The 22,033-nt window shown below is 35.5% G+C and overlaps 1 protein-coding gene across 3 annotated transcripts in view; it reads right to left on the reverse strand.

Annotated features, from left to right (window-relative positions):
• Positions 1 to 9,919: 9,919 nt before the first annotated feature.
• The window catches only part of LOC129223908 (protein phosphatase 1 regulatory subunit 7-like), a 50,228-nt gene continuing 38,114 nt past the window's right edge, over positions 9,920 to 22,033 (reverse strand). For all 3 annotated transcript variants that reach the window (XM_054858285.1, XM_054858286.1, XM_054858287.1), the window contains exons 9-10: positions 11,734 to 11,820; positions 9,920 to 10,333 (exon numbers count right to left, since the gene is read on the reverse strand). In XM_054858285.1, the coding sequence (XP_054714260.1) occupies positions 10,157 to 10,333; positions 11,734 to 11,820 (264 nt within the window). In that variant the 3' untranslated portion in view covers positions 9,920 to 10,156. The remainder of the gene's footprint in view (positions 10,334 to 11,733; positions 11,821 to 22,033) is intronic.

Here is a 22,033-nt window from a genome sequence, read left to right on the forward strand (position 1 = left end):
GTGGATAGGGAACACGTCGAACCTAGCCAACGGTTTTTACGAAGTCTGCTAATGGAATTCCGCCAAATGTCGTCAAGCTGACATTTTTGTCTCGAATTTTGCAGAGATGTCACAGTCTGGCAATTGCTAGATCATCTTCGGTCGCTCCCAAATAATCGAACATCATCGTTTTAGGGGGCAAGAAAATCAATCTATATAAGGAGAGTGCCCGCCCGTCGCGGCAGCCTTTACCAGAAAAAAGTAGCAATCAAAAGAACATTGTAAAATATGTTTTTGGACGCTGATTATTTGCTCTCATGCTCCCGTAATCGAGATGTGAGGTATCAAAGCGTGCCAGAATTTTAAGAAAAGTCACCAAATTAAGCGAGTTTCGGTAAGTAATGGAGGACATCATTCACACGCTTTGCAGATGGATGTCCTGCCACATACAGATGACGAAATCATGTAGTACTTTCAATTTCATTCCAATTCTTTACGTTCGGCTCTTTCTTTAAAATTTTGGAAAACTTTGAGACTTTAGATCTTGACTATATACGGGGGTACAAAGACAAATAATTCTTGCGTCAAAAAATGTCTCAATATGTTCTTTCGATTGCTACCTACTTAAACTTTTTCATTATTACACTATCCGTGGGGTGCCCAGGTTAGATTGCATTTAGTTTCTTAAAAAGTTTAGATAGTTAGACGCAGCTATTTAGCTTTGCATTTAAAGAGTTAGCTCAGTTCTGAAACTTCTAGTTTTTTGTGCTACTGCTTTTGTTTAGTTCATTAAAGCGGATTTGTACAAGAGCCCCACAGTTTTCATTTGTGTGTAGAGGACTCAAAAGTCTCATAAGACATCGGACTATACTGCGCCAAACTTAATTTCGAAAATTTTGTTTTAAAGTAGAGCACAATGGGAAAAAGTTGTCTTCTTGAAGAAATTTTTATGGTGGCGGCTTTGCATTTACGTATCAAATAGGAGAAAACCGGGGAAACTCCCAGCAGGCAGATCGTTGAAGTTATTAATAACAAAATGTCTTAAAAGCCCAGTGCCGGATCTTCGATTTTTCCGAGTCAGAGCAAAAACTTGAAACTGCCACCCATACTCATCTTCCTTCAAGTTTTTATAACAAGTTTGAACGATAAAACCACAGACATAGGCTAAATATGCCACCAGGGTAAGAGCCCATGCTTACTCGCCCTCCTTGATTCGGTACTGTAAATGTCACATTAGACAACTAATCTTTTCTTTTCTTTTTGTAGCCCCGGGATTAAGATTATATCCTTGGATTTTGTGGTTCGCAGTCATATACGATACGTTGGTCCACGAATCAAACTTGTTTATAAGGCAATCATTCTTTTTTTTTTTTTTTTTGCGTATTTGCAATTGATACTAGAAACTTAAAATAATTGTCTCATCAAGGAAAGACAATATTTCTCTAGGTAGGGTACGACAGTGCACGTTTCAGTCCAAATTATGAATGCAACACAGCCGACTTCAACACTATGCAGCGCCTGATTACCGCACAGGTCGACTAGGCCTGGGTCTCATGTTCCCTGGAGGCCTTAACTTTTTAAAGAGCTGTGTGTAGCATTAAAACTATTCAAGCATTACATGTATTTTTAAAAAATAATAAACAATTAATGATCTACAGAGAAGAAAAAAAACTTCCTTAAATGAGAATTTTTATTCACTCTGCCAGTTGCGGAGTTACCATGTCAGATTTCCAAAGGTCTGTCACGACCACAGGGGTTCCGAAAGAAAATTCAAAGCTAGACAAAATGGCCCTAAAAATGCATTCCGATGAGCACTTAAACCTTTAAACCAGTTACTGCATTCTGCCATCGAATCTTCAGAGGGCATCCAAATTATTGTAAATCTTGGGCCTCACTTTCAATTTGTCTAGCCCTGTCACTATATCTCATGTCTGTATTGATGAGAATAAGAATGTAACAGGGAGTAAAAGGGAATGTAACGCTCGGAGAGGGAGAGGGAGAGGGAAAGTCCCTGCATTGATTCTTAGCCAAAGAAGTAGAGCAGGCAGCTGTTTAACGCAGACAACAGGTGACGGCACGCGAACGGTTGTTGACGTCTCATCTGCTGGCGTCCTCTGGCTCCGTTTGGCTATTTGAAACAGAAAAAGAAATGTTGTTTTGTAGTTCCATAGGAACTCCAGAGGTGCCCACCTAGAAGGGGGTCGTGGCGCAGACTGCGCCATTGAAATTTTTAAGGGGGGTGTTGCTTTGAGGGTTTATTTTTCCTTTTGGGGGGCTTTGCGACTTTTAGGGGGGTGCGCCCTTGCTCTTAGGGGAACTTCTGGGAACTCCCCCCCTTCAACTACTTGTTCTGCGTTGTTTGTTTCCTTTTAAAGCTTGCGAGTATCTTACTCTTCCTCTCTTGGTAATCGCACTATTTTGCTGGAGTAAATGTACTCACAAGTTGACAAGCATGGGCGCCCCGAACTTAATTTTTTGGGAGAGCGGAAAGTCTCGATTTGGTGAATGGAACTCCAAATTTCATTGAACGATGATATATTGTTCCGAATAGAACTTCAAATTCTGCAGAATGATGATAATTTTGCCAAATGGTCAGATAAATCTTGCCGCATATAAGGAATTTTTTGGGAGGTCACTGACTTCACGACTTCACGCGACCTCCCATCGGGGTACCCCTGATGACAATACATTTAGCTGAATGTTTTGACTTAAGAAATTACGCTAATAACTTTAAACAAAGTTATAAGCATAAAATCCAGGTCAATTTAAGTACTCAAACGTACGAGTACTCAAACGTACAAGATGTCCCAGCTTGCTATTAGTGATGTGCCGGATCGTTAAAAAAGTAGATCCGCGGATACGGATCATTAGTGTCAATATTAGTGGATACGGATACGGATCTCAAATTTTTTTTTACCCAACTCAACTGTCCAAGTGTAAAATTCGTTACGGAAGGTATTCCCGTCAGAATAATGGCAGTTTCTTCAAAAAATGTCAACTGCGGCAAAAATATAATCAAGACTATGATTTCTCTTTTAAAGAAATCTCCGTTAAAACTGAGGGAGAGATGGAAGGAATGGGTCAGCGCTGCATTAATGCTTAGATGGAATGTGAAAAATTATTGCTACCTTGCTCGGTAGATGTAAGATACAGGAGCAAGAGTGTAAAGCTGTTACTGAACAGGCTAGAAATAGTTTTTCCCATTTTATTTCAGCATAAATGCAGCGCTGACCCATTCCACTGAACTTCTCCGACCGACGAAATACAGAGCCAGGAACACCTTTACAAACAGTAAATTGAGAATTATAGTCTCACTTTTTTTAAAGGATGCCGAGAAAAACAAAAAAGAAGAATAACAGAAACCCCAAATCAATAACAAAAACTAATATTAAATTAAAAATTGAAAAAACAAAACATGTCCCAGAGAGCCGACCTCATATTAAGATGAATTTCGCGGGTCAGAACAAATATGAACTGACAGCAGGTAAAAATTTTAAATCATTGAGCTTTTTTCTCCTTATCTTCCGACTATGAAATCGCTACCAATCACGCGTATAAAGGCTTAGAATTGCATTTAAAATTTTCTTAATACGATTATAGCTCCTACTGTACATAAGTTGGAAGTTTCAAATAAATATCAATAATTTTCTGGATCCATGTTATTTTCTTTGCTTATTCTATCAATTTCAGTGACTAAAAGTACTACTTTTGACTGAAGGAAACAACCCCATTACACGAGTTTTTTTTTCTTCCACAATTTTTTTTCCCTGCGGAAATAGAAGCTTGTACTATAAAGCTATCGTACAACAGACGACAAAAAAAAAAAAAAAAAAGATGTTCCTGCCCTTTACCTGCCCACGGCAGAATTTCTAAGGGGGGAGGGGGAAACGTTATGAGGTACGAAATATATTATGCCGTGCTAAGCACAAAAGTCGTTTTGTCAGAATTCTTCACCTTTTATCAGAATTGGGTTTTTGTCACATATTTCACCGAAATAAAATGTTTTACGGTCATTTGTGAATAGGAAATATCTTTAAAAAAATCTGAAACAGTTGCATCTGAATCAAATACACGGAGACGCAAAATTTAAAACGTCTATTTCTCATTTTGAACTCGGCTGCAGATACGACTTCTGCGCTTAGCACGGCAGTATTACATTCGCATATTTCGATATAACAGCTAAAAGTCTTCACTTTGCAGGGAACCACAAGAGAGAGGGGGTTGAGTTTCAACAAATTTCTTTTTCGATGATTTTTTTATAGGTTAGACGGAATTTCCTACTGTTTAATGAATTCTGAAGAATCAGACAGCTAGGTTTAAAACATTTGATCAATAAGACGAAAAATGGTGAAACCAGTTGTAAGTTGCTAAAAACTTGGTATTTTGGTTGCGATCAGCTAGATAAAGTACGCTTGGCGGGGAGTTAAAACTGAAACACTTGAAAATTACTTTCTTCGCATTTATGATAATAAAAATGACATGTGAGCATGGGGTTTTGGAACAATGATGAATCTGAAAGTTTACGGTCGTTAGTGCATCCAAATAGGGTTCAGAAACGCGAACTGGTACACATGTAATATAACCTAATGAAATAGCGTTGACTTTAATTATATATTTTAAAAAATAATTAATTAAAGCGTCATAGAGTAAAAAAAAATAAATAAAATAAAATAAAAAATAAATTCAAAATATAAATCAGGGCTGCGGAGTTAGAAGGAAAATGGCCGACTCAGACTACGACTCCTAGATTTTGAAACGTCCGACTCCAACTCCGATTCCGGCTATTTTATTTATTTATTTTTTCAAATCCCCTTCCCTCTTGGGCAGAAGAGAAAACCCTTAAAGAGAGATTGAAATATTAATTCCTTTTTATGAAATTTTCGCGTTGTACCTTGTAAACCTAAGATGCATACAACGTTGAAAGTTCAATTTGAAAATCAAATTATCCAATAGTTGCGATTTCGAAAGTGAGATTACTTAAAAATCCCATTTTTAAAAAATTGAAAAGGATTAATTTGCTCCCTTTTAATGTTTAACAAATACATGTTGATCAAATCCTGTGCTTTCAATTTTTCAAAACTGTAACTTGGGAGAAAAAAAAAAAACTTTTTTGTTAAGTCAAAAAACTTTTCTTGAGAGGGGAGATCCTTGCCCCCCTCCCGGGTGTCACCCATCTAGTGAGTGACACCTCAACTTAATTTTAGAGTCTATAAAGATTGAAATACTTTTATTCTGAAAAATGTCCTCAATAATAAATCTTAAATTTCATCTTAAAAATTTCAACGAAAATATTGCACTATATTGCGGGGAGAGGTCGGGTGCATGTACGTATGGAGCAAATTTTTAGGAGTAGAGTAAGTATATTTTTTCATGCTTAAGATATTAACAGTATGCAATAGAAGCAAAACAAAAACATGCAATAACGAAATACTGAATTCGGTAGTATTAAATGAATAGAAAGACATGGAACACATCAGTCAGCCCCCCCCCCCCCAATGTATCTTGAAAAATATGCTACAAAAACGCGAGAATGATAATTTTTGCATTTTTTTACGCAGGAGGTATCAAGGAGCTGAATTTGATACATCTCGGTAAAGTCTACCAAACTGACAGCCCTAGGACGGCCCTGAGTTGAATTGGGAAAGAGAGCAGGAAGCTCTAATAAGGGACTAAATTTCAAGTATGCTTTGCAGCTAATGAGAACAAGAATTGCTTTTTCTGTATTTCTTCAAATTTTCACTCGTTTAATAGTTGCAAAATTAAGAATTAAAAACTTAATTATTTTTCTTTACTGACATTAGAAAGTGAAAAAAAAAATCTTTCTTCTGTTTTACAGTACAAAACATTTCGAATTTCGGGGGGGGGGGGGGCAGTCGCCCTCCCCCCTCGGGATACGACCCTGGCCCCAATGTGTGCCTGCTCCTTCAGAATCGAGGTATATATACATGGCTGGAGCATAGAAATAACAGGTATATCGGAAGTGCCTTTTTTTTCAACGCATCACGGACCGCTTTTTGACGTAGGGAATTTATCTCCTTGTTGCATGGGGAATAAGAAGGTAAAAGGGAAAACTTGTTGAACGCACAGAAAAAGTTTTCAATTTCGAAAGAAAAAAAAGGATCAGAGCTCGGTGGGTCACGTGAGCAACTGTTGGTCGACGAGCTTTGGATCAAAGAAACGGCAGACATCCTTCCTCCGCTCTTCCACAAGAAGACAGGTATAAAAAATCACCTGCAGGGGCTGTATATGCTTTGAATATTTGAAAATCTAGGTTACTTTTAGTTTTTGCTATTCATCGACGCGACAGTGCTGTTTCCCAGGGCCCAATTGAGGTATTGGGAGGCTCTTCTAAGATAAAAAAAAATTTCGGGGGCGCCTGTCAAACTTTTCAATTCTAGTCATTGGCTAAAACGCGTTTAGCCGTTTGGGGCAGTGGCGTGCACAGAAATTTTGGGGTTCGTCACTAATACGAATGAATTTTACGGGCCCCTTCCATGTTGTTTACCCCTGCATCTATTTTAGCTTCAACCCTTATTTAAAAAGTCTGGGGCCCCCGTCTGGCTCGGGCCCAGGCCAACAGATGTCCTTTCTCCTCTCCCCATTTATTAAGGCCCTTGAAAAGCGGGATTCTCGCATTCCACCATGTTTATTGGTTTCTACGTGTATTTTAAAAATGTTCACAAAAGTTGGGAAAAGTAGAGTCAATTTCTTTCCCTGAAGCACAAAAAAGGAGGGACAAGTATATCATTTTGGCTTCATTACACAATAACGCCCATTCATTAAGCTTTTCAAAGCAAAATAGCAATATTGAAATTATAAATCTTTTATTTGAATGCAACGAGTCGAAAAAAAAAACGAATTTTAAAATTATTTTTGTTTATGAAGTATCAGAAGTGAACATTAATTACCATTTTTTTTTTAAATTTTAATTTTAACAGGAGACAGTACAAATATTTTAGATCAAAAATGAAAAACATGTTGCTTAATTATCAAAATAACTTTTTGTGATTTTCCACTTACTGTGGAACTCTATATTTTGCTAAGAAAATTTTCATAATACCACTTCAGGATTGTATCTTGACGAAATAAAAGCACTTGCTGAGGATTAAATTATTTTTTCCCACAATTCCTTACATATTAAAGCATACCCATAAAAATCTCGTTAATCTTGTTGTTTGATAAACAACAGATTAATTTATTTTCTAAAAGACCGAATTTCAATTTGCTCATCCAGTCATGCAAAACCATGAAATTCCGAAAACTTTAAATCCTAAACCATTTGAAATTTTTCATCTAAAATATTTCACATGCTTTTTCACATTCATAAAAAGAGCAAACATGCCAAGTTTTATCAAAATTCAAGACTAGGAGTCATGGCCTGACTGGATTGACTTATTAGCCGAACTGTGGGCCTAGAGTCTGTAGCTGGTTGTCACTTTTGTACTGAATTTAAAAAGCAAAAGATAATGATAAGATAAATATTGATGATAAATAATAATGTTAACAATGTACAAAATATGTGAGGTCTCAAAGTCTTGTACACGAGCTAACTTGACCTTTAACTAATTTATAAAAAAGAAAAAAAAATCATAAAAATAAATAAATACAAAAATGATGACCAGCAATAATATCAAAAAAAAAAAAAAAAGAAAGAAAGAAAGAAAAGAAAAAAAGGAAATAAATAATATAAAAAAAACCCTTGTGTATTGGCATCCTAAGTATGGGAAGGAAAAAAAATTAAATATTTATGTCTTTTTTTGCACTTAAGCTTGAAAGCTTTAAACAGGTAAAAAATGGTCAATTTTCAGATTTTTTTGAAATGAAAATACAAATGTTTAAAAATTTTGTTCTAAGAGCATTCAAATGCTCTTTTCACATATCTTCAAAATTATTTACATTCCTTTACAGTTTTTAGTTTGCTCATAAGCTATAAAATTGTGAAATTAACTTTTTTTCTTCACTTTTTGGGGCACATTGCAATATTTTTTTCTTTTAAAGTTCAGTTATAATTTTTTTTCAATAAATGTGCACTAAGCAGGTCTTTGTTGGAAATGTAATTAAATTTTATTCTATTAAGAACCCAGAACTCACCACAAGGAGTTGGCTGCATTTCATGCTCCATCCTGCTCTTTTGATACTTGCAGCCATGAAATTTCAGATTAACAATGCTACATTTATATAACATTACTATAAGATGTTAAAGACGTTTATACTTTTGCATCATGGCTTGAAATTAGACTTAATTTTATGAACATGATTTAGACGTTTGTAGACACTCGCAGACTACCTTTTTCAGTTCTAGAAAAATCAGGTGTGGTTGTAGCAGTCTGTCTATGTCTGATGCAGAATCTCTGGATGGGATTTCATCTGCTTTGGTTTCGTGACTCTTTGTTTGCTTTGACTAAAAAAACAAATGTTTTATCACATGACCATTTCCTATTTCCTGTCTTAGTTTTTATTATTGGTATTCAGTAGTCCTCTTAAAACACAGCTTTCTTCAGCAACACAGTTTCGGTCTAACATAACGGGTTTAGTTGCGAGAACTCTTCTCTACTAATAATAAAGCTGAAAGACTGTCTGGATTTCTGTCTGAATCTCTGTGACGTGCATAGCGCCCAGACCGTTTGGCCTATTTTCATGGAACTTGGCACAAAATTAGTTGGTAGCATGGGGGTGTGCACCTCGAAGCGATTTTTTTGAAAATTCGATTTTGCCCTTTTTCTATTGTAATTTTAAGAACATTTTCCCAAGCAAAATTATCATAAGATGAACGAGTAAATTACCAAGTTATCATAATGTGGAACCATAACATGGGCAAGCCAATTGGCGAGAAATTCACCATACATTATTTGTAAATATACAGGCGAACCAAAAGAACTTTTAATTTTCTACTACGGGCAAAGCCGTGCGTGTGCCACGAGTTTATAATAAGAAAGAATGCTAACAGGAAGAAGAAGGTTTCATAACTTTTTGCATTACACAATTTCTAGAGCAATAGATATCATTAATTGTTTTCATCACAATTTATTAACAAGATTACTTCAAAATAATAAGAGAAAGGAGTAATGAACTACAACGACTGTACATCAAAATTACTATACACATACAAATGTTTTTGTCTATCTGTGTGATGTCTGCAGCTGCACAGGGATTATTTTTATAGCAAATATTTTCAAATGTATTTGTTGTATGAAGCCAATTAGGTAGTAGTCTTCTTCATTACTTCTTATTTCATTGGTGCTTGGAGACAGCTTCACGGGAAAAGTCTCTAGCAAAACTCTTAATTTCTGCATCTGTCTCAATTATTTTAAATAAAACAGGATAAGTATGCACTAAAAAGATGGCCAGAAAAAAACTATTTAATTCTCTTTCTTAACTAGTTAAATTACAATTCGTGTATTAATACATTACAGACAAATGTTTTTACACTACAGGTGGTGAAATTTACTGCAGAAGTGCCAGAAGAAAGGAAAAACATTAATATTATAATCTAGTTTATTTAAACTAGCATATTTTAACTGAGATGAAAGTACTAAAGTTTAAGAATTTCCTATGTCATTAGAGCAGAACATTTTTTTTTTCTTTGGAGTTAAACAAAATGATTGCTATATTCTGATTCCATATTAAAAAGTTCATTGATTTCTACTACAGGCTATTTTTTTCAACTTAAAATCAGAACTCGACTGTACATGCAAATAGCTCTGTAACTAACTGCTAAATACCCTACTATACATATTAAGCCATACTAAACCCGGAATCATAATCTAAATTTGAAAGTCTATTTACAAACCTTGTAGTCCTTCATTGAACTTTATCCAACATCCTTCTTAAGATAAAGAGACAAACTGAACAGCATGAGATGAACATGCATGAAAAACTAAGGTCTTATCACCTCATTTGGCATTAAAAGAAATAATAAATAAATAAATCAGACTTGACAAGAGAAGAACAAATTTATTTACACATTTGACAGCTTAATGCATCAACCCTTTTTTGGTAATAACACTTAGCCACATTTTAGACATAAGATGAACAAAATTTTAGCAATTTTAAATTGATATTTAAAAGATAGTGAAAGTTAAATGAACTGACATTAGATGATGAAATATACAATCGTTTAAAATTAAATGCAGAATCAAAAAATACAATCACCGCCATCAAGTTTGAAGCATTCAACTTATGCATTGGTCATTGTTGCATCTATCTGCTTGACCCAAGGAACCAAAAGCATGATTTTTTTTCTGTACATTGGATCACATGCAATTGGGTTATTTTCTAGGTAAACAGTTTCAAGATTCTTGAACTTCTTTAAGACATCCAAGCTTTCCCAGGAATCAATTGCATTCTCATTAAACTAGAACAAAATAAATAAATAAAAAATAAATAAATAAACAGGAAAAATTGATAAGTGTAGAAATAAATTATAGCTTTAACAGAGAGACTACATCAACTCAGGTATTAGTTTTCCTGACTTCTCCTATTTTTCCATTCCTTATAATACAAATCTATTGATAAGTATTTAACTCATGTATCTATGATACTATAATACCTTCATTACCATTTTATTAAACACTTTCCATTTTATTGCACCAGCACTTTAAATGCAAAATGTCAATTTGAAGGAAGGAGTAACTAATTAAGAAAGAGATATAAACCACCTAAAAGGAACCTTTTTATCCCTCACGTCATACACATAACAAGTATTTCAAGTACACCGTAGTTCTAAAACTAATAGTAGTTAAAGTGCATTATAAATACCATTGCTCTTTGGTAATATAGCTGAACTCGTTAAACAAGCAATTTTCATGGTTAATCAAAACTGAAATTGTTTCCAAAAAAAAAAAACTTTTAGTGAGCATTTATACGAAACAGGAGAGAAGATTGGTTACCAAAAGTTTTACTCAAATAGTAAAAATAATAATAATAATAATAAACATATTTAAATCAGGAAAGATATTGAGAACAATGAACAGTTGCTGGAGTGGAAAATTCAACTGAAACACGAGAGTCTGCCATATGCCACAAAATTCAAAATTGAAAGCTTGGAAATATTCTAAAAGGTCACACTAAAAAAACTAATTTGTATTATCACTGGAAGGGAACTGAAAAGGGAGGAATACCATTCAAACAACCTTATAGCTTATTCATAAAATATAGTCTGAGAAAGGCAATAAAAATATGGCAGTCTTAATATGACATTTTTGCGTTTTTGTCACAGAAACAGTTGAAGTATAAGGTTTCGTCACTAAATTCTGCAAGAACTGGATTTTATTGCAGCAATCACATGTGTACTAAGCTACACATGTACTACATGTACATGCCTACATGTAATACTACAATGACCCTTTCCCCATATGGCAAATTCTGGTTGTAATAGTGCTGTACTATAATGCATTACTGTCTATTTATTTACATTTGGTGAGAAGTGACTTTTACTATACCACAGTAAGTTATTGTATAATGTGAATGTCATAAAGTAAGTGTTGGTAGAAAGCCTCTTGTGGAGCCTTTGCAGGTCAATGAACATATACAATGGAGGATGGTGGTTACATTTTGAAGAGGTTTTTAATACTTTCATGGCATTGACTTGTTCATAACATCAAAAGATTTGACGAGTTAAGAAGATAACTAAAATAAGAAGAAATGATCAAATGTACTAAAAATAAAGAGTTAATTTTCTGGAGATGGCAGAATATATCAGTGAGTTGGAAAGAATATGATGGAATTTCATGGAGAGGAAAAAGATTTACATACCCAAAACTCTTCAAGCTCTTCAAGATGTTCTAAATTGCTGATTCTTTTAACTTTATTACTCGTTAAATCAAGCGTCTTTAATTTCACCTATGAAATAATAATTTTAAATCATTAGTTTTGATCACATCAAAGCAAAAAAACTTCTCACTATCCAGCATGTTTCACAATTTATTGGGAACAAAGCTATATTTTCTCTATAAAAATACAGTATGCTATACAGTTGAGTAATGAAGCATCATACAAAAGCAATTTTGAACCTAATTACCAGCAGACACACAAAAAATAAACAAATAAAAATAAAAAATAAATTTCAAAAATGAACTAGTAATAAGAATTTAAAAATTAAAATGCTGGTTTTAGGTTCTGTAAATATGTCTCAAAATAAGTGGCAACACTTTTCGCTGTAGTAATATGTAAATAGCTTGCTTTAACATAAAACATAATAATTAATAAAGAGAGCAGCAAGAGCTACTGAGGTGAAAAGAAATATACACATTTCAGTCACATGAAAACTTTATTATTTTTTCAAACCAGTATTTAAATTTTATGAAAATTTAAAGTAATGCAGCATGATTGAAATACTTACAAAAATCACTTTCCACAAAAATTCAGAATCATTACATTCTGCATGAAAATTTAAAATAATTTAAATCTGCACACGATACTATATCAAAGCAAAAGTACTGAAAAGTGAAATTTACTGAACAATTGTTAGGAACAACTTGCTACTTAAAGTCTGCAACACTACTATTGTCTTGAAATGTCAAACTGATCCTTTGAACCACACAAATATTTTGACCAGTCTGCTGAGAAAAAGAAGTGCTGCACTACTTTTCCAATACATTTCAAGAATGTAAATGAACTGTGCAACAATTCAAGCATTCAAAAGTCTACCTTTGTAATCTAACCATTGCAAAAATTCCAATTCAAGATAATATTTCTTTCTCTTTTTTTCTTGGCAGAAAATCTCCTGTGGACTGGGATCAAGGGTCTCCTTGTAAAAAGCAGATTTGATTCTTTTTTCTAATTTTGGTTTTTCTTAACAATATTTAATTATAATAAATAAGTTTAAAGAATGCCGTAGCATTTTGAAGAGAAGAAGAGTGACAAAATCAATGCTAATCTCTGCATCAAATTTCAACAACCTATTTTTTCTTTTTGTCATAATAAGTAGTCCTAACATGACAAAGCACATCAAAACTTTAAAAACAGAAAATTAAATTATGTATTGATATGAGCTAAAGATGAAACAACTTCTTGAGAAAACACTAGCAAATCTCATTTACAAGTATCCTCCTATATACTCAGGAACATTGAAAATAGTGCCCCAAGAAAAAAGAAAGGTACAATCGCGAAATTTTGCATATAAGAAGAGTGACATCTGATATGCAAATGATCCAAGTTTGGTGTCAATGCACATGACCGTTTACCCTGCAGTATCAGCGAAATCAGGAAAAAGGTGCTAGATAAACCAGTGCATAATATAAGATTTATAAATGTCACGATTATATCCGGATAGTCGGAGAACCTTAATGAGTGAAGGATGCCAGGTAGACGAGTTAGAAAGCGTTTCTCCCAGTTAAACGAGTTTGACGGAGGTTTGATAATTGGCATGAAAATTGCAGGCTGGTCGACGAGCCATGTTACTGCCCATGTGAACCATTCAGAGTGTTCGGTTAGAAACTGTTGGAGACAGCGGACACGAGATGGTATCCACGTGCAAAAAAACAAGTCTGGAGCGACAAAGGAAGATCACGCGGGCAGAGCCCGATCATTCCGATATTGGACATGGGGCACATTTCTATTTCAGGGCCCCCTAGAGCCAGACTAAGATTTTTGAAGACACTGGGCATGAAAGTCATTTCGTGCCCCCTCCCCCTATTTCCGCTTATTCTGAAGATACTAAATATTTCAATACTTGCGTATTACCATGCTAAATTTGGTGATACCTCATATCACAACATTTAAAAAATAGAAGAGATATAGTACACGATAATTAGACAAGATGTGGTTAAACTTTGACTGTTACAGTTTACCGTAAATATCAAAGTTATCTATGATATAACTTTTAATAGTAAATACAGATCAAGCTGGGAATGGTTTTGGAGATTTACAAAGAGATCAAATTTTTAAGAGGAATTTTTATAAGATACTTTTCTTTGTCTTGGCATTTGCAAAAATATCAATTATATTATTGTACTTTAGATTCTGAGTGAAATCATTATTTATTTTTATTTAGCATGATAAATTAAAGGGATTTTGGGACCCCTGAAATCTAAGAGGAGGGGCCTGAGCCCCGCATGCCCCTGTGGTAATCAGGCATTACACAAGGGAAGAAGACAGAAGGATCGTCCGGCAAGCGCTTGTGGATTCCACAGTGACTTGTTTCACCATTCCAGCAGATGTAGGGGTAGCAGTTGTTTCCCAAAGCCCATTTCTAAGCGTCTTGCGGAAGTAAATCTGCAGTCCAAGCGCCCTTTTAGAGCACTTCTTTTAACACCAAAACATGGTAACTCTGTCTGCAATGGTGCGATGCCAGAGCGATGTGGGATATCACTGATTGGCAAAAGGTGGTGCTCAGTAATGAATCTTGATTCGTTTTGGGGTCAGATAGCATCCGCGCACGGATGTGGAGGTGCCCTGAAAAAAGGTACCACTCCACCAATTCTATCGCACAACACACTGCCCGCATAGCGGGCATAGTGGTCTGGGAGGCTACAGTCTATGATAACCAGTCCACTCTAGTTGTGATACGTGGAACCAGGTCAGTGTTATGTTAATGACATTCTGCAACTACCTCTAGGACCATTCCTAAATAACCTCCCAAGAGCAATTTTCAAACAAAATAATGCTCGCCCCCATAAAGCCAGTGGGGGATACAGCCGGCGGGCAACTGGGCATTTGCCCGATGGGCCGTTCATGCTTCGGGCCGATCAACTAACAACGAAGTATTTCGAGCCTGTCTACTAACAGCAAAATGTAAATTATGCGCACATGTGTTTAGAATAACGCAAATTCGCGCAACATAGCCTCAGCTCCTCTTGACGCATGGGCTAAAGCTTGCGGGTGGAGGGAGGCAGGGCTGTCACCAAGAGGGCGGGGGGGGGGGGGGGATTTCTGTAATGGGGTTGCCCAGGGCCTAATTACCACACAGGCTGACTAGGCCTATGCCTGGGACCCCATGTTCCAAAGGGGCCCCAAATTTTTCAAAGAATTATGCATAGCATTGCAACGATATGAAAAATACATGTACAGTGAAACCTGTGTAAGTTGACCACTTGCGGTGCAATACTTTGGTGGTCAACTTAGACAGGTGGTCAACTTATAGAGGGTAGTAATGAAAGCTTTTTTTTTTTTGCCATTTCTTGTCCCATGCATTTATTTTTTAACTTACTGGAATACTTTAAACTCACTTTCATTGTTTAACATTTTAAAACAATAAGAAAAAATGTTGTTTAAATATTTTTAGAGATTATTTACCAGAATGACTCGTAAAGTATCATACAAATTTAAAATTTCTGTGAATTGATTAAAAAAAAATGCTTCATTGCTTATGAAAAACTACTTACTGATATTAACAATTCTTAAAAATTCATAACAAATCAAAAGTGACTCAAATTCCAGGGTTCATACGCTCCTTCAAAACTCCTCCAATAGTCTTCATTTAGGAATTTTTTTTGAAGGGCCCTTCAAACTCCTTCATTTTGGTTTTAACTCCTTCAAAACTCCTTCTTTTTGGGATCAAGACTACATAATCGTCCTTTATGACAGTAATTTAAAATACTTCGATCGACAACTTAACTTTGTCACAGGGGCGAAGGTATAAGAGCGATTTTAATGTAGTAATTTGATATATTTTTTTTCATAAAGATGTGATTTACAAATTGGCTATAGAAGTCATAAAAGCTGAATGTGAAAATATTATTAGATGACTAAGACATTTCATAAGTGAATTAAATCATGCTTAAATGGTACTTGACTATTTTGACAAATATTATGATTATTGCTTTTTACTCCGCCACACCCTCAGTAGCAAAAGTCAGTTTGTTCAATACTTAAGTATTAAAAAATACATTAGTAGATGTACTATATTAAGTGATTTTGTTAAAAAAAGCAATTGTTTAGTGAATTGCAGTTTTGACATTGTAAAAAGAGTCATCCACAAGGGATGTCATGCCTTGAGAGGAGACGGGCTCAAGAAATTGTGACAAGGGAAAGAGAGGGTGCGAAAAAAGTGACATCACAGTTATTATAACAATATGTTTATGAAAGATAAGACATGTGACAAGGGAAGGAGAAAGGTAAAGTGTGACGAAGGGGAAAGGGGTTCAAATCTGTTGAAAAAAAGTGACAAAATTTATAAGGATAGCTCAAAATTACTCCTTCAAAATATCATTTTACTCCTTCATAACTCCTCCAAAACTCCTTAATTTAATTTCTGAAATTGAGTACGAACCCTGAATTCTTCATTTGATTTTTTCTTGCACATTTGTAACCATAGTAATCTATTTTTCAACAAAATAACTCCTTATTTAAGTTTGGCTCATTTTCTGGGACTTAACATTAGCCCAATGTTTTTCGATGGCAACATAAATATTCATAGGTTTTTCTAAAATGGTCTGGTTGCTTATTTGAGGCATAACTGATGAAACTTTTAGCACATTTAATGCTTTTGCCTAGTGGTCAACTTACAAAGGGTTTTTTACAATACTCCAAACCAAAGCTGGTGTATATTAGTGGTCAAGATAGAGAGGTGGTCAAGTTACAGAGGTTTTCCTTCATTACATAAGATAAGACTAATTCCGTTCCTGACAAAAGCGGTCAACTTAGACAGGTGGTCAACTTTACAGGTTTTACTGTATTTAAAAAAAAATGACTTATTCATTGGAAAAAAAAACTTCTTTAAAGGGGAATTTTTAATAATTCTGCCAGTAACGAATTTTCTTGGTCACGATTATGAGGGGGCTCAAAGGGGATTCATAAATGCACATAAGTGATATATACATAGTTGTGTGTTTAGACAAAGAGGCCTCCAAAAGTGCATTCGTGCTTCAAAAATGTAAATCAAACAGAGCCGGCCTTAGCAGATGCGGGGCCCGATTGGAGAGATCGGGCGGGGTCCTTTACAGAACGGTGATACAAAATCGAGAAGTGCCGACCGATTTTTCTGATTCGTTCAAGGATTCGAAACTACCGCAATCGTCCTTCAAATTTCTACATCACATTTGATTTTTTTTTATTATTATTATTAAAGAAATGAATGAATGAATGACCCCCCCAAAAAAGTGTAAATTTTAAGAACGTAAGAAAAATAGCCCTGAGAATATTTATGCACAATCACATGCGTTTGGTACACGAGAAAATGGGGGGGGGATGAAAAGAAATGTGGGGGTTAGGAAACGACGCCCCTCCTGCTGATTTCTTGCTCTTTTTTTTTTTTTTTTTCTTTTTGTAAAATTGCACGATATTGTGGGATTTTAACATGACTGATTAAATTAATTCAAAAAAATGTGGTATATGGATAAAACCAGGACGGATGGCCCCCGTAGACTTTCTGCTTCCAATTCAAAGTTCGATTATCGTGAAATAACACTAGAAAAGTCCATTTAGCTGGAATTTTATTTTCGTGGAATAAATCAATTCACCCATAAAAAATCATTTTTTGTATCGATCATTATATTGTGCAACTTTGAGAAAATGAGAAGTGAGGGGGCAGTTCCCTTCACCATTGGCAGTGAGCGGGCGTTTCCCCCCCCCCCTCTCGTACGAGCCGCCTACGCAATTTACAGCTTAGACAGAAAAAGAAAATGCCCCAAAATTTATCAGTTCTAAGAAAGAAATTTTAGACTACATGCAAAAAATCAGTCGTCTTTGGGATGTCAGAAGTGTAACGGAATTGCAGGGAACGGGGGAGTTCATCTAGGGAAATTTTTCGAAATTGAAGTTTTAAAAAAGCAGTTTTGGTACGGACACAAGGGTTGGGGGGGGGGGGGGCGTTAGAGATCAGATAGACCACCCACGGTCCCCGGAAGAGTCTTCAAAGCTGACATCTAAAATCGCAAATTTGGACAATTCTGTGTAAAATGAAGGGAAAGGAGTAAGGCGGAGGTTCCCCGCCTACCGAATTATTTTTAAAATTTCAGCTAAGTTTAGATTAATTTTGGTAATAATAGGAAATTAAGGGTTCCTCTCAGATTTTTTTCCGAAATTTTAGTCCCAAGGTGATGTTGATGAAAATGGAGATGAAAAGAATTTGGTGATTTCATATCGAGGGCTTTAAGGCGCAATTTCAGACTATCATTGGTGACTTTACACTGTTATAACCAGAGGTTCCAGACGAGTGAATATATTCCCCCTAAGATGAAAGCATGGTGACCAAGGGTGCCATACTGGCCAGGAAGTAAAGCAGAGGTGCGAAAGTAGCAGACAGTCGTAGACAGGGGTGCCAAAACAGCAAGCAATCGCTAAATGACTTGCTGGCGCATGCGCTTCCGGCATACATTCACCATTCAACCACTTCAATATGGCGGACGAATGATAGGTTGCACTACGCGTGGCTTCTACGTCTTTCACATTGAATGAAGTACACTATTGGATTAAATCTCAACTTTTGTAGGATAATTCTTTAAAATAACAAGTAAGTACAGCTTTTGATCACTTTGTAGCTTTTAGGGCTTTCAAACATAGTTAAAAGTACGTTTAATGCTTTTCAGTTACCGTTAGTCCGTTACGATATCGTAGTACCGTTAGTTGTTTATTTTCAGGTTACCGTTACTATCGTGAAAATTCCATCATTCACACAAAACGCTACTAAATGTATCTATCATTATTTTCTTGAGTACTCGATAAGCAACATTTAATCACCGAAATAGTAACCGCAATGATATTTTCAATAATCAACAAGTGAGAACCTAAATAAAAATGATTCTTGTGCTTTGTGTAGCGAGCGCAAAAAATAAAAAAGAAATCTCTCTCCGTCTATCTTTTTCTTTTGCTTTTTCGTTCAAGTGTTTGAATCATTTTAGTACAGTAAAAATAGGGGTCGAACCCAAACATCCAAAAAAAAAAAAAGCTAAACCTGGTGCAAATTGTTTATTACCCTCCCAATAAGATTAGGTAAAAAGTCCCACCCAATTGTGCGTCGGGTTTTGGAATGGGGGGCATCTAAAAATTGCTATTTTGGGTATTTTTCCAGAAATTTTAGAGTAAATTTAAAGTGAGAATATTATGTTTTACTAAATTTAAAAGCATGAAATTAAAGGTGTTTGACCCCCAAGAGGGATGACGTAACCCACCAATGCTACAGATCCCCCCTATCCCCGTAAAACGAAGCAGTACCCCCGAACCCCTCTCCATACGTTTCATATGGAAACATTATTTTATGCCAAGCTAAAGTTAGAAATCGAGTGTGTCCATTTTCCAAGATCGATGATGCACCTCCTCTCAAAGCTACAGCACCCCCCCCCCCCCCGCTCCACCAAATAAAATAAATCCTCACCCCCCCCCCCTTTTCTTTTATTTCAAGTAGAAGTATTATTTCATGCAAATCAAAAATGCATTAAATCAGGACTGTCCACTCCATAAGAACAGTAGCTCACCTCCCAAAACGAAATTATATACTAAAATATAATCCTTCCCCCCGCCCCCTCTAATGGTGCACATTTGATTAAATGGCCAGAAAAATTACGCTGAACTGTTTTTTTGCTTTCAAATGATTTTTCCTAAGTTTCTAACAAAAAGTTTTTCTAGATCCTCAGCAAACTCGTTATTGTTGCAGCTATGTCTAACACAGTTTGTGCATATAATTCAGCACTTCAGTCCACTTTCAGACTTTTCAAACATTCACTATATCTAGTGAACTCCTCAGAGCAAGCACAAGGTTTGAGACGCAGAAAGTCTTCTAGAGCAGAAGGCTTGACAGTTGTAATAGGACGCAGATTATATTTCTGTGGTGCTTTCTTTGCACCCATCAAAAATGACACTAGCTTTCCCATACTTACAAATTACCTATACACTGCATTGCTGGCATATTTCCTTGAAGTTTACAGATCATTACCAAAAATATGATCAAGCAGGTATCTTCCATCTATTACATATGAGGCAGTGAAAAGCAAAGGGATGTAAGTGGGAAAATTAAAAATTTGGAAATAATCAGTACAAATGGTTGGTGAACCTCTCCTCTATGTTGAGGCAAGACATGGTACTAGTAGACCTGGTAGTTGCTTCTATACAGCATAATTTAGAAAAGAAAATCAATGAAAACCTACCTAGGATCTTATCTTTAAACGCCTTTTATTCAAAACTTGAAAGTGTCCACTTACATCCCTTTGCTTCTCACTGCCTCATATATGACACCAGCTGTTCGTTCTCTGATGGTGGATGAACCTTTTGCTTCAGATAATAGCACTTTAACTATACAAGATTTCTTTCCTTCTGAAACCAGATTCATCGAATACTAATGGAGGATCAGCGCATAACTCGTACCAAAAGTTTTTAACAATTTGTTATTCCATCTTTACTGTTCATACCATTCGGTGTAAAAGATGGTTTGGGCTTACACATCTTTACCAATAGAAACTACTCTCCTAACAGAAGCTAAAACATAACTGTTTACCTCCTTTACAAAGAAATGCCACAAAATTGTTTGCCTTTCAATATCCTTTGATGTTACTACCCGAACGTTAAAGGTCTCATCGCAACTCACCTTATCATCAGCGAGCGATACCACTACCAACTTGAGAGGGATGAACTTCTGGGGGCTTTAGAAACGGATTGTGATTTCCAAACTGGGAGACAAAAAGGTGTAAATATTTAGCATTCTATTGTTGTATTGCTCATTGCTCTCATCAAGACTTGTTCTATCGTTGAATCACTACAGGTTCTAGACCACCTGAATTTGTCGCTGAGTTAGATCGTTGTATAGCTGATGTTTGATGTGATCAAATTTTTTTTTATCACATAATGTACTCAAAAGTTTGAGATAGTGCTGAAAGTATATGTCCGCATATTTAGCATAATTCACATAACCAGCTGCGTAAAAGAGAGGTAGCTCGGCGTTTGCAAATAAGAACCCCCACCGACTTAGAGGGTGCAGAATTGCAGCATTGCCCATCTCACTATTGGCAATTTCCGTTTGTCCCTCCTTACGGTGATGGCAAAAGATTGTAGAATAGTTGAAGTTTGTTAATCAAGAAGTAGGGAAACTTTGCTCAATTTGGACTTTTTTATGCTGCACACGAATTTTGTTTTCCAGCGCTCTAAACAGTTTAATAACTCCAGTCACAAATAATTTGGTTAATGAGCTCGCTTAGATCTTTTAGAATTATCATTCTGACATTACTATATCATTGTGTGGCATTTTGTACTTCGGAAAAGTTTAAATCAATTAAATTTTTTCGTGAACTTCACTGCAATAGTTGATTTTAGAATGTAAATTCAGGGCCCCCCCCCCCAAAAGGGAAGGTGCACCCCTTAAGTGTGACGGAGTATCCATCAAGAATAAAAGCCCTCAAAAAACAAAGAAATACCCCTTGAAAAACTGCCTTAAAAATTCCAATGACGCAAAGCTGCTCCATGACCCCCCCCCCCCCCCACGCCTGTGCACCCCTGTTAATTAGAATTTTTTTCTGTTAGAGTTTATTATTTTACTATTATAAAGTGGTTTCTGCGAGTTTTGAGAATTTTTTTTAAGTAATAGAAATTATTTTTATTTAAATAGAGGATTATTTTGTCCCCCCCTTCCCCCCAAAACCCGACGCGCAAATTGCTGGGACTTTTTACCCCTTCTTGCTGGAAGGGTAAGAAGTAATTTGCAACAGGTTTCACTTTTTTTTTTTGGATGTTTGGGTTTGGCCATTTTTTGGCCTAATTTTACTGTACTATTCCTGTTAGCGGTTATTCGATAGTGTTAGAAGTTTCTTTAAATTTTTAACTGTCGAAAAATTTTATGCGCATTTTATTTTATTGTTATTTTGATTGAAATGTTGAACGTTTGAGAAACGATTTTGTTTTATCGTAACTTTAATATCCCAGAATATTTTTGGCTGTTCATGTAAATAATTCATAAGTACATCTACACTTTACTTTCGGTGCGGTTATTTCTCACAAATGATCATTAACTTAACTATGATTATTCAAATAATTACTCGTCTTTAACTTTAAATATATTTGTGACAATTCTTTGATACCAAATAAAGTCTGTAGATATTTATTGTTTTATTCATCTTTAATATTACTTTGTAAAACAAAAAAAAAAAAAAAAAAAAAAACTCATCAGTACGCAGAATTTTTTCACAAGTTT

The sequence above is a fragment of the Uloborus diversus genome, chromosome 6 (assembly GCF_026930045.1).
Source record: "Uloborus diversus isolate 005 chromosome 6, Udiv.v.3.1, whole genome shotgun sequence".
Lineage (NCBI taxonomy): Eukaryota > Metazoa > Arthropoda > Arachnida > Araneae > Uloboridae > Uloborus > Uloborus diversus.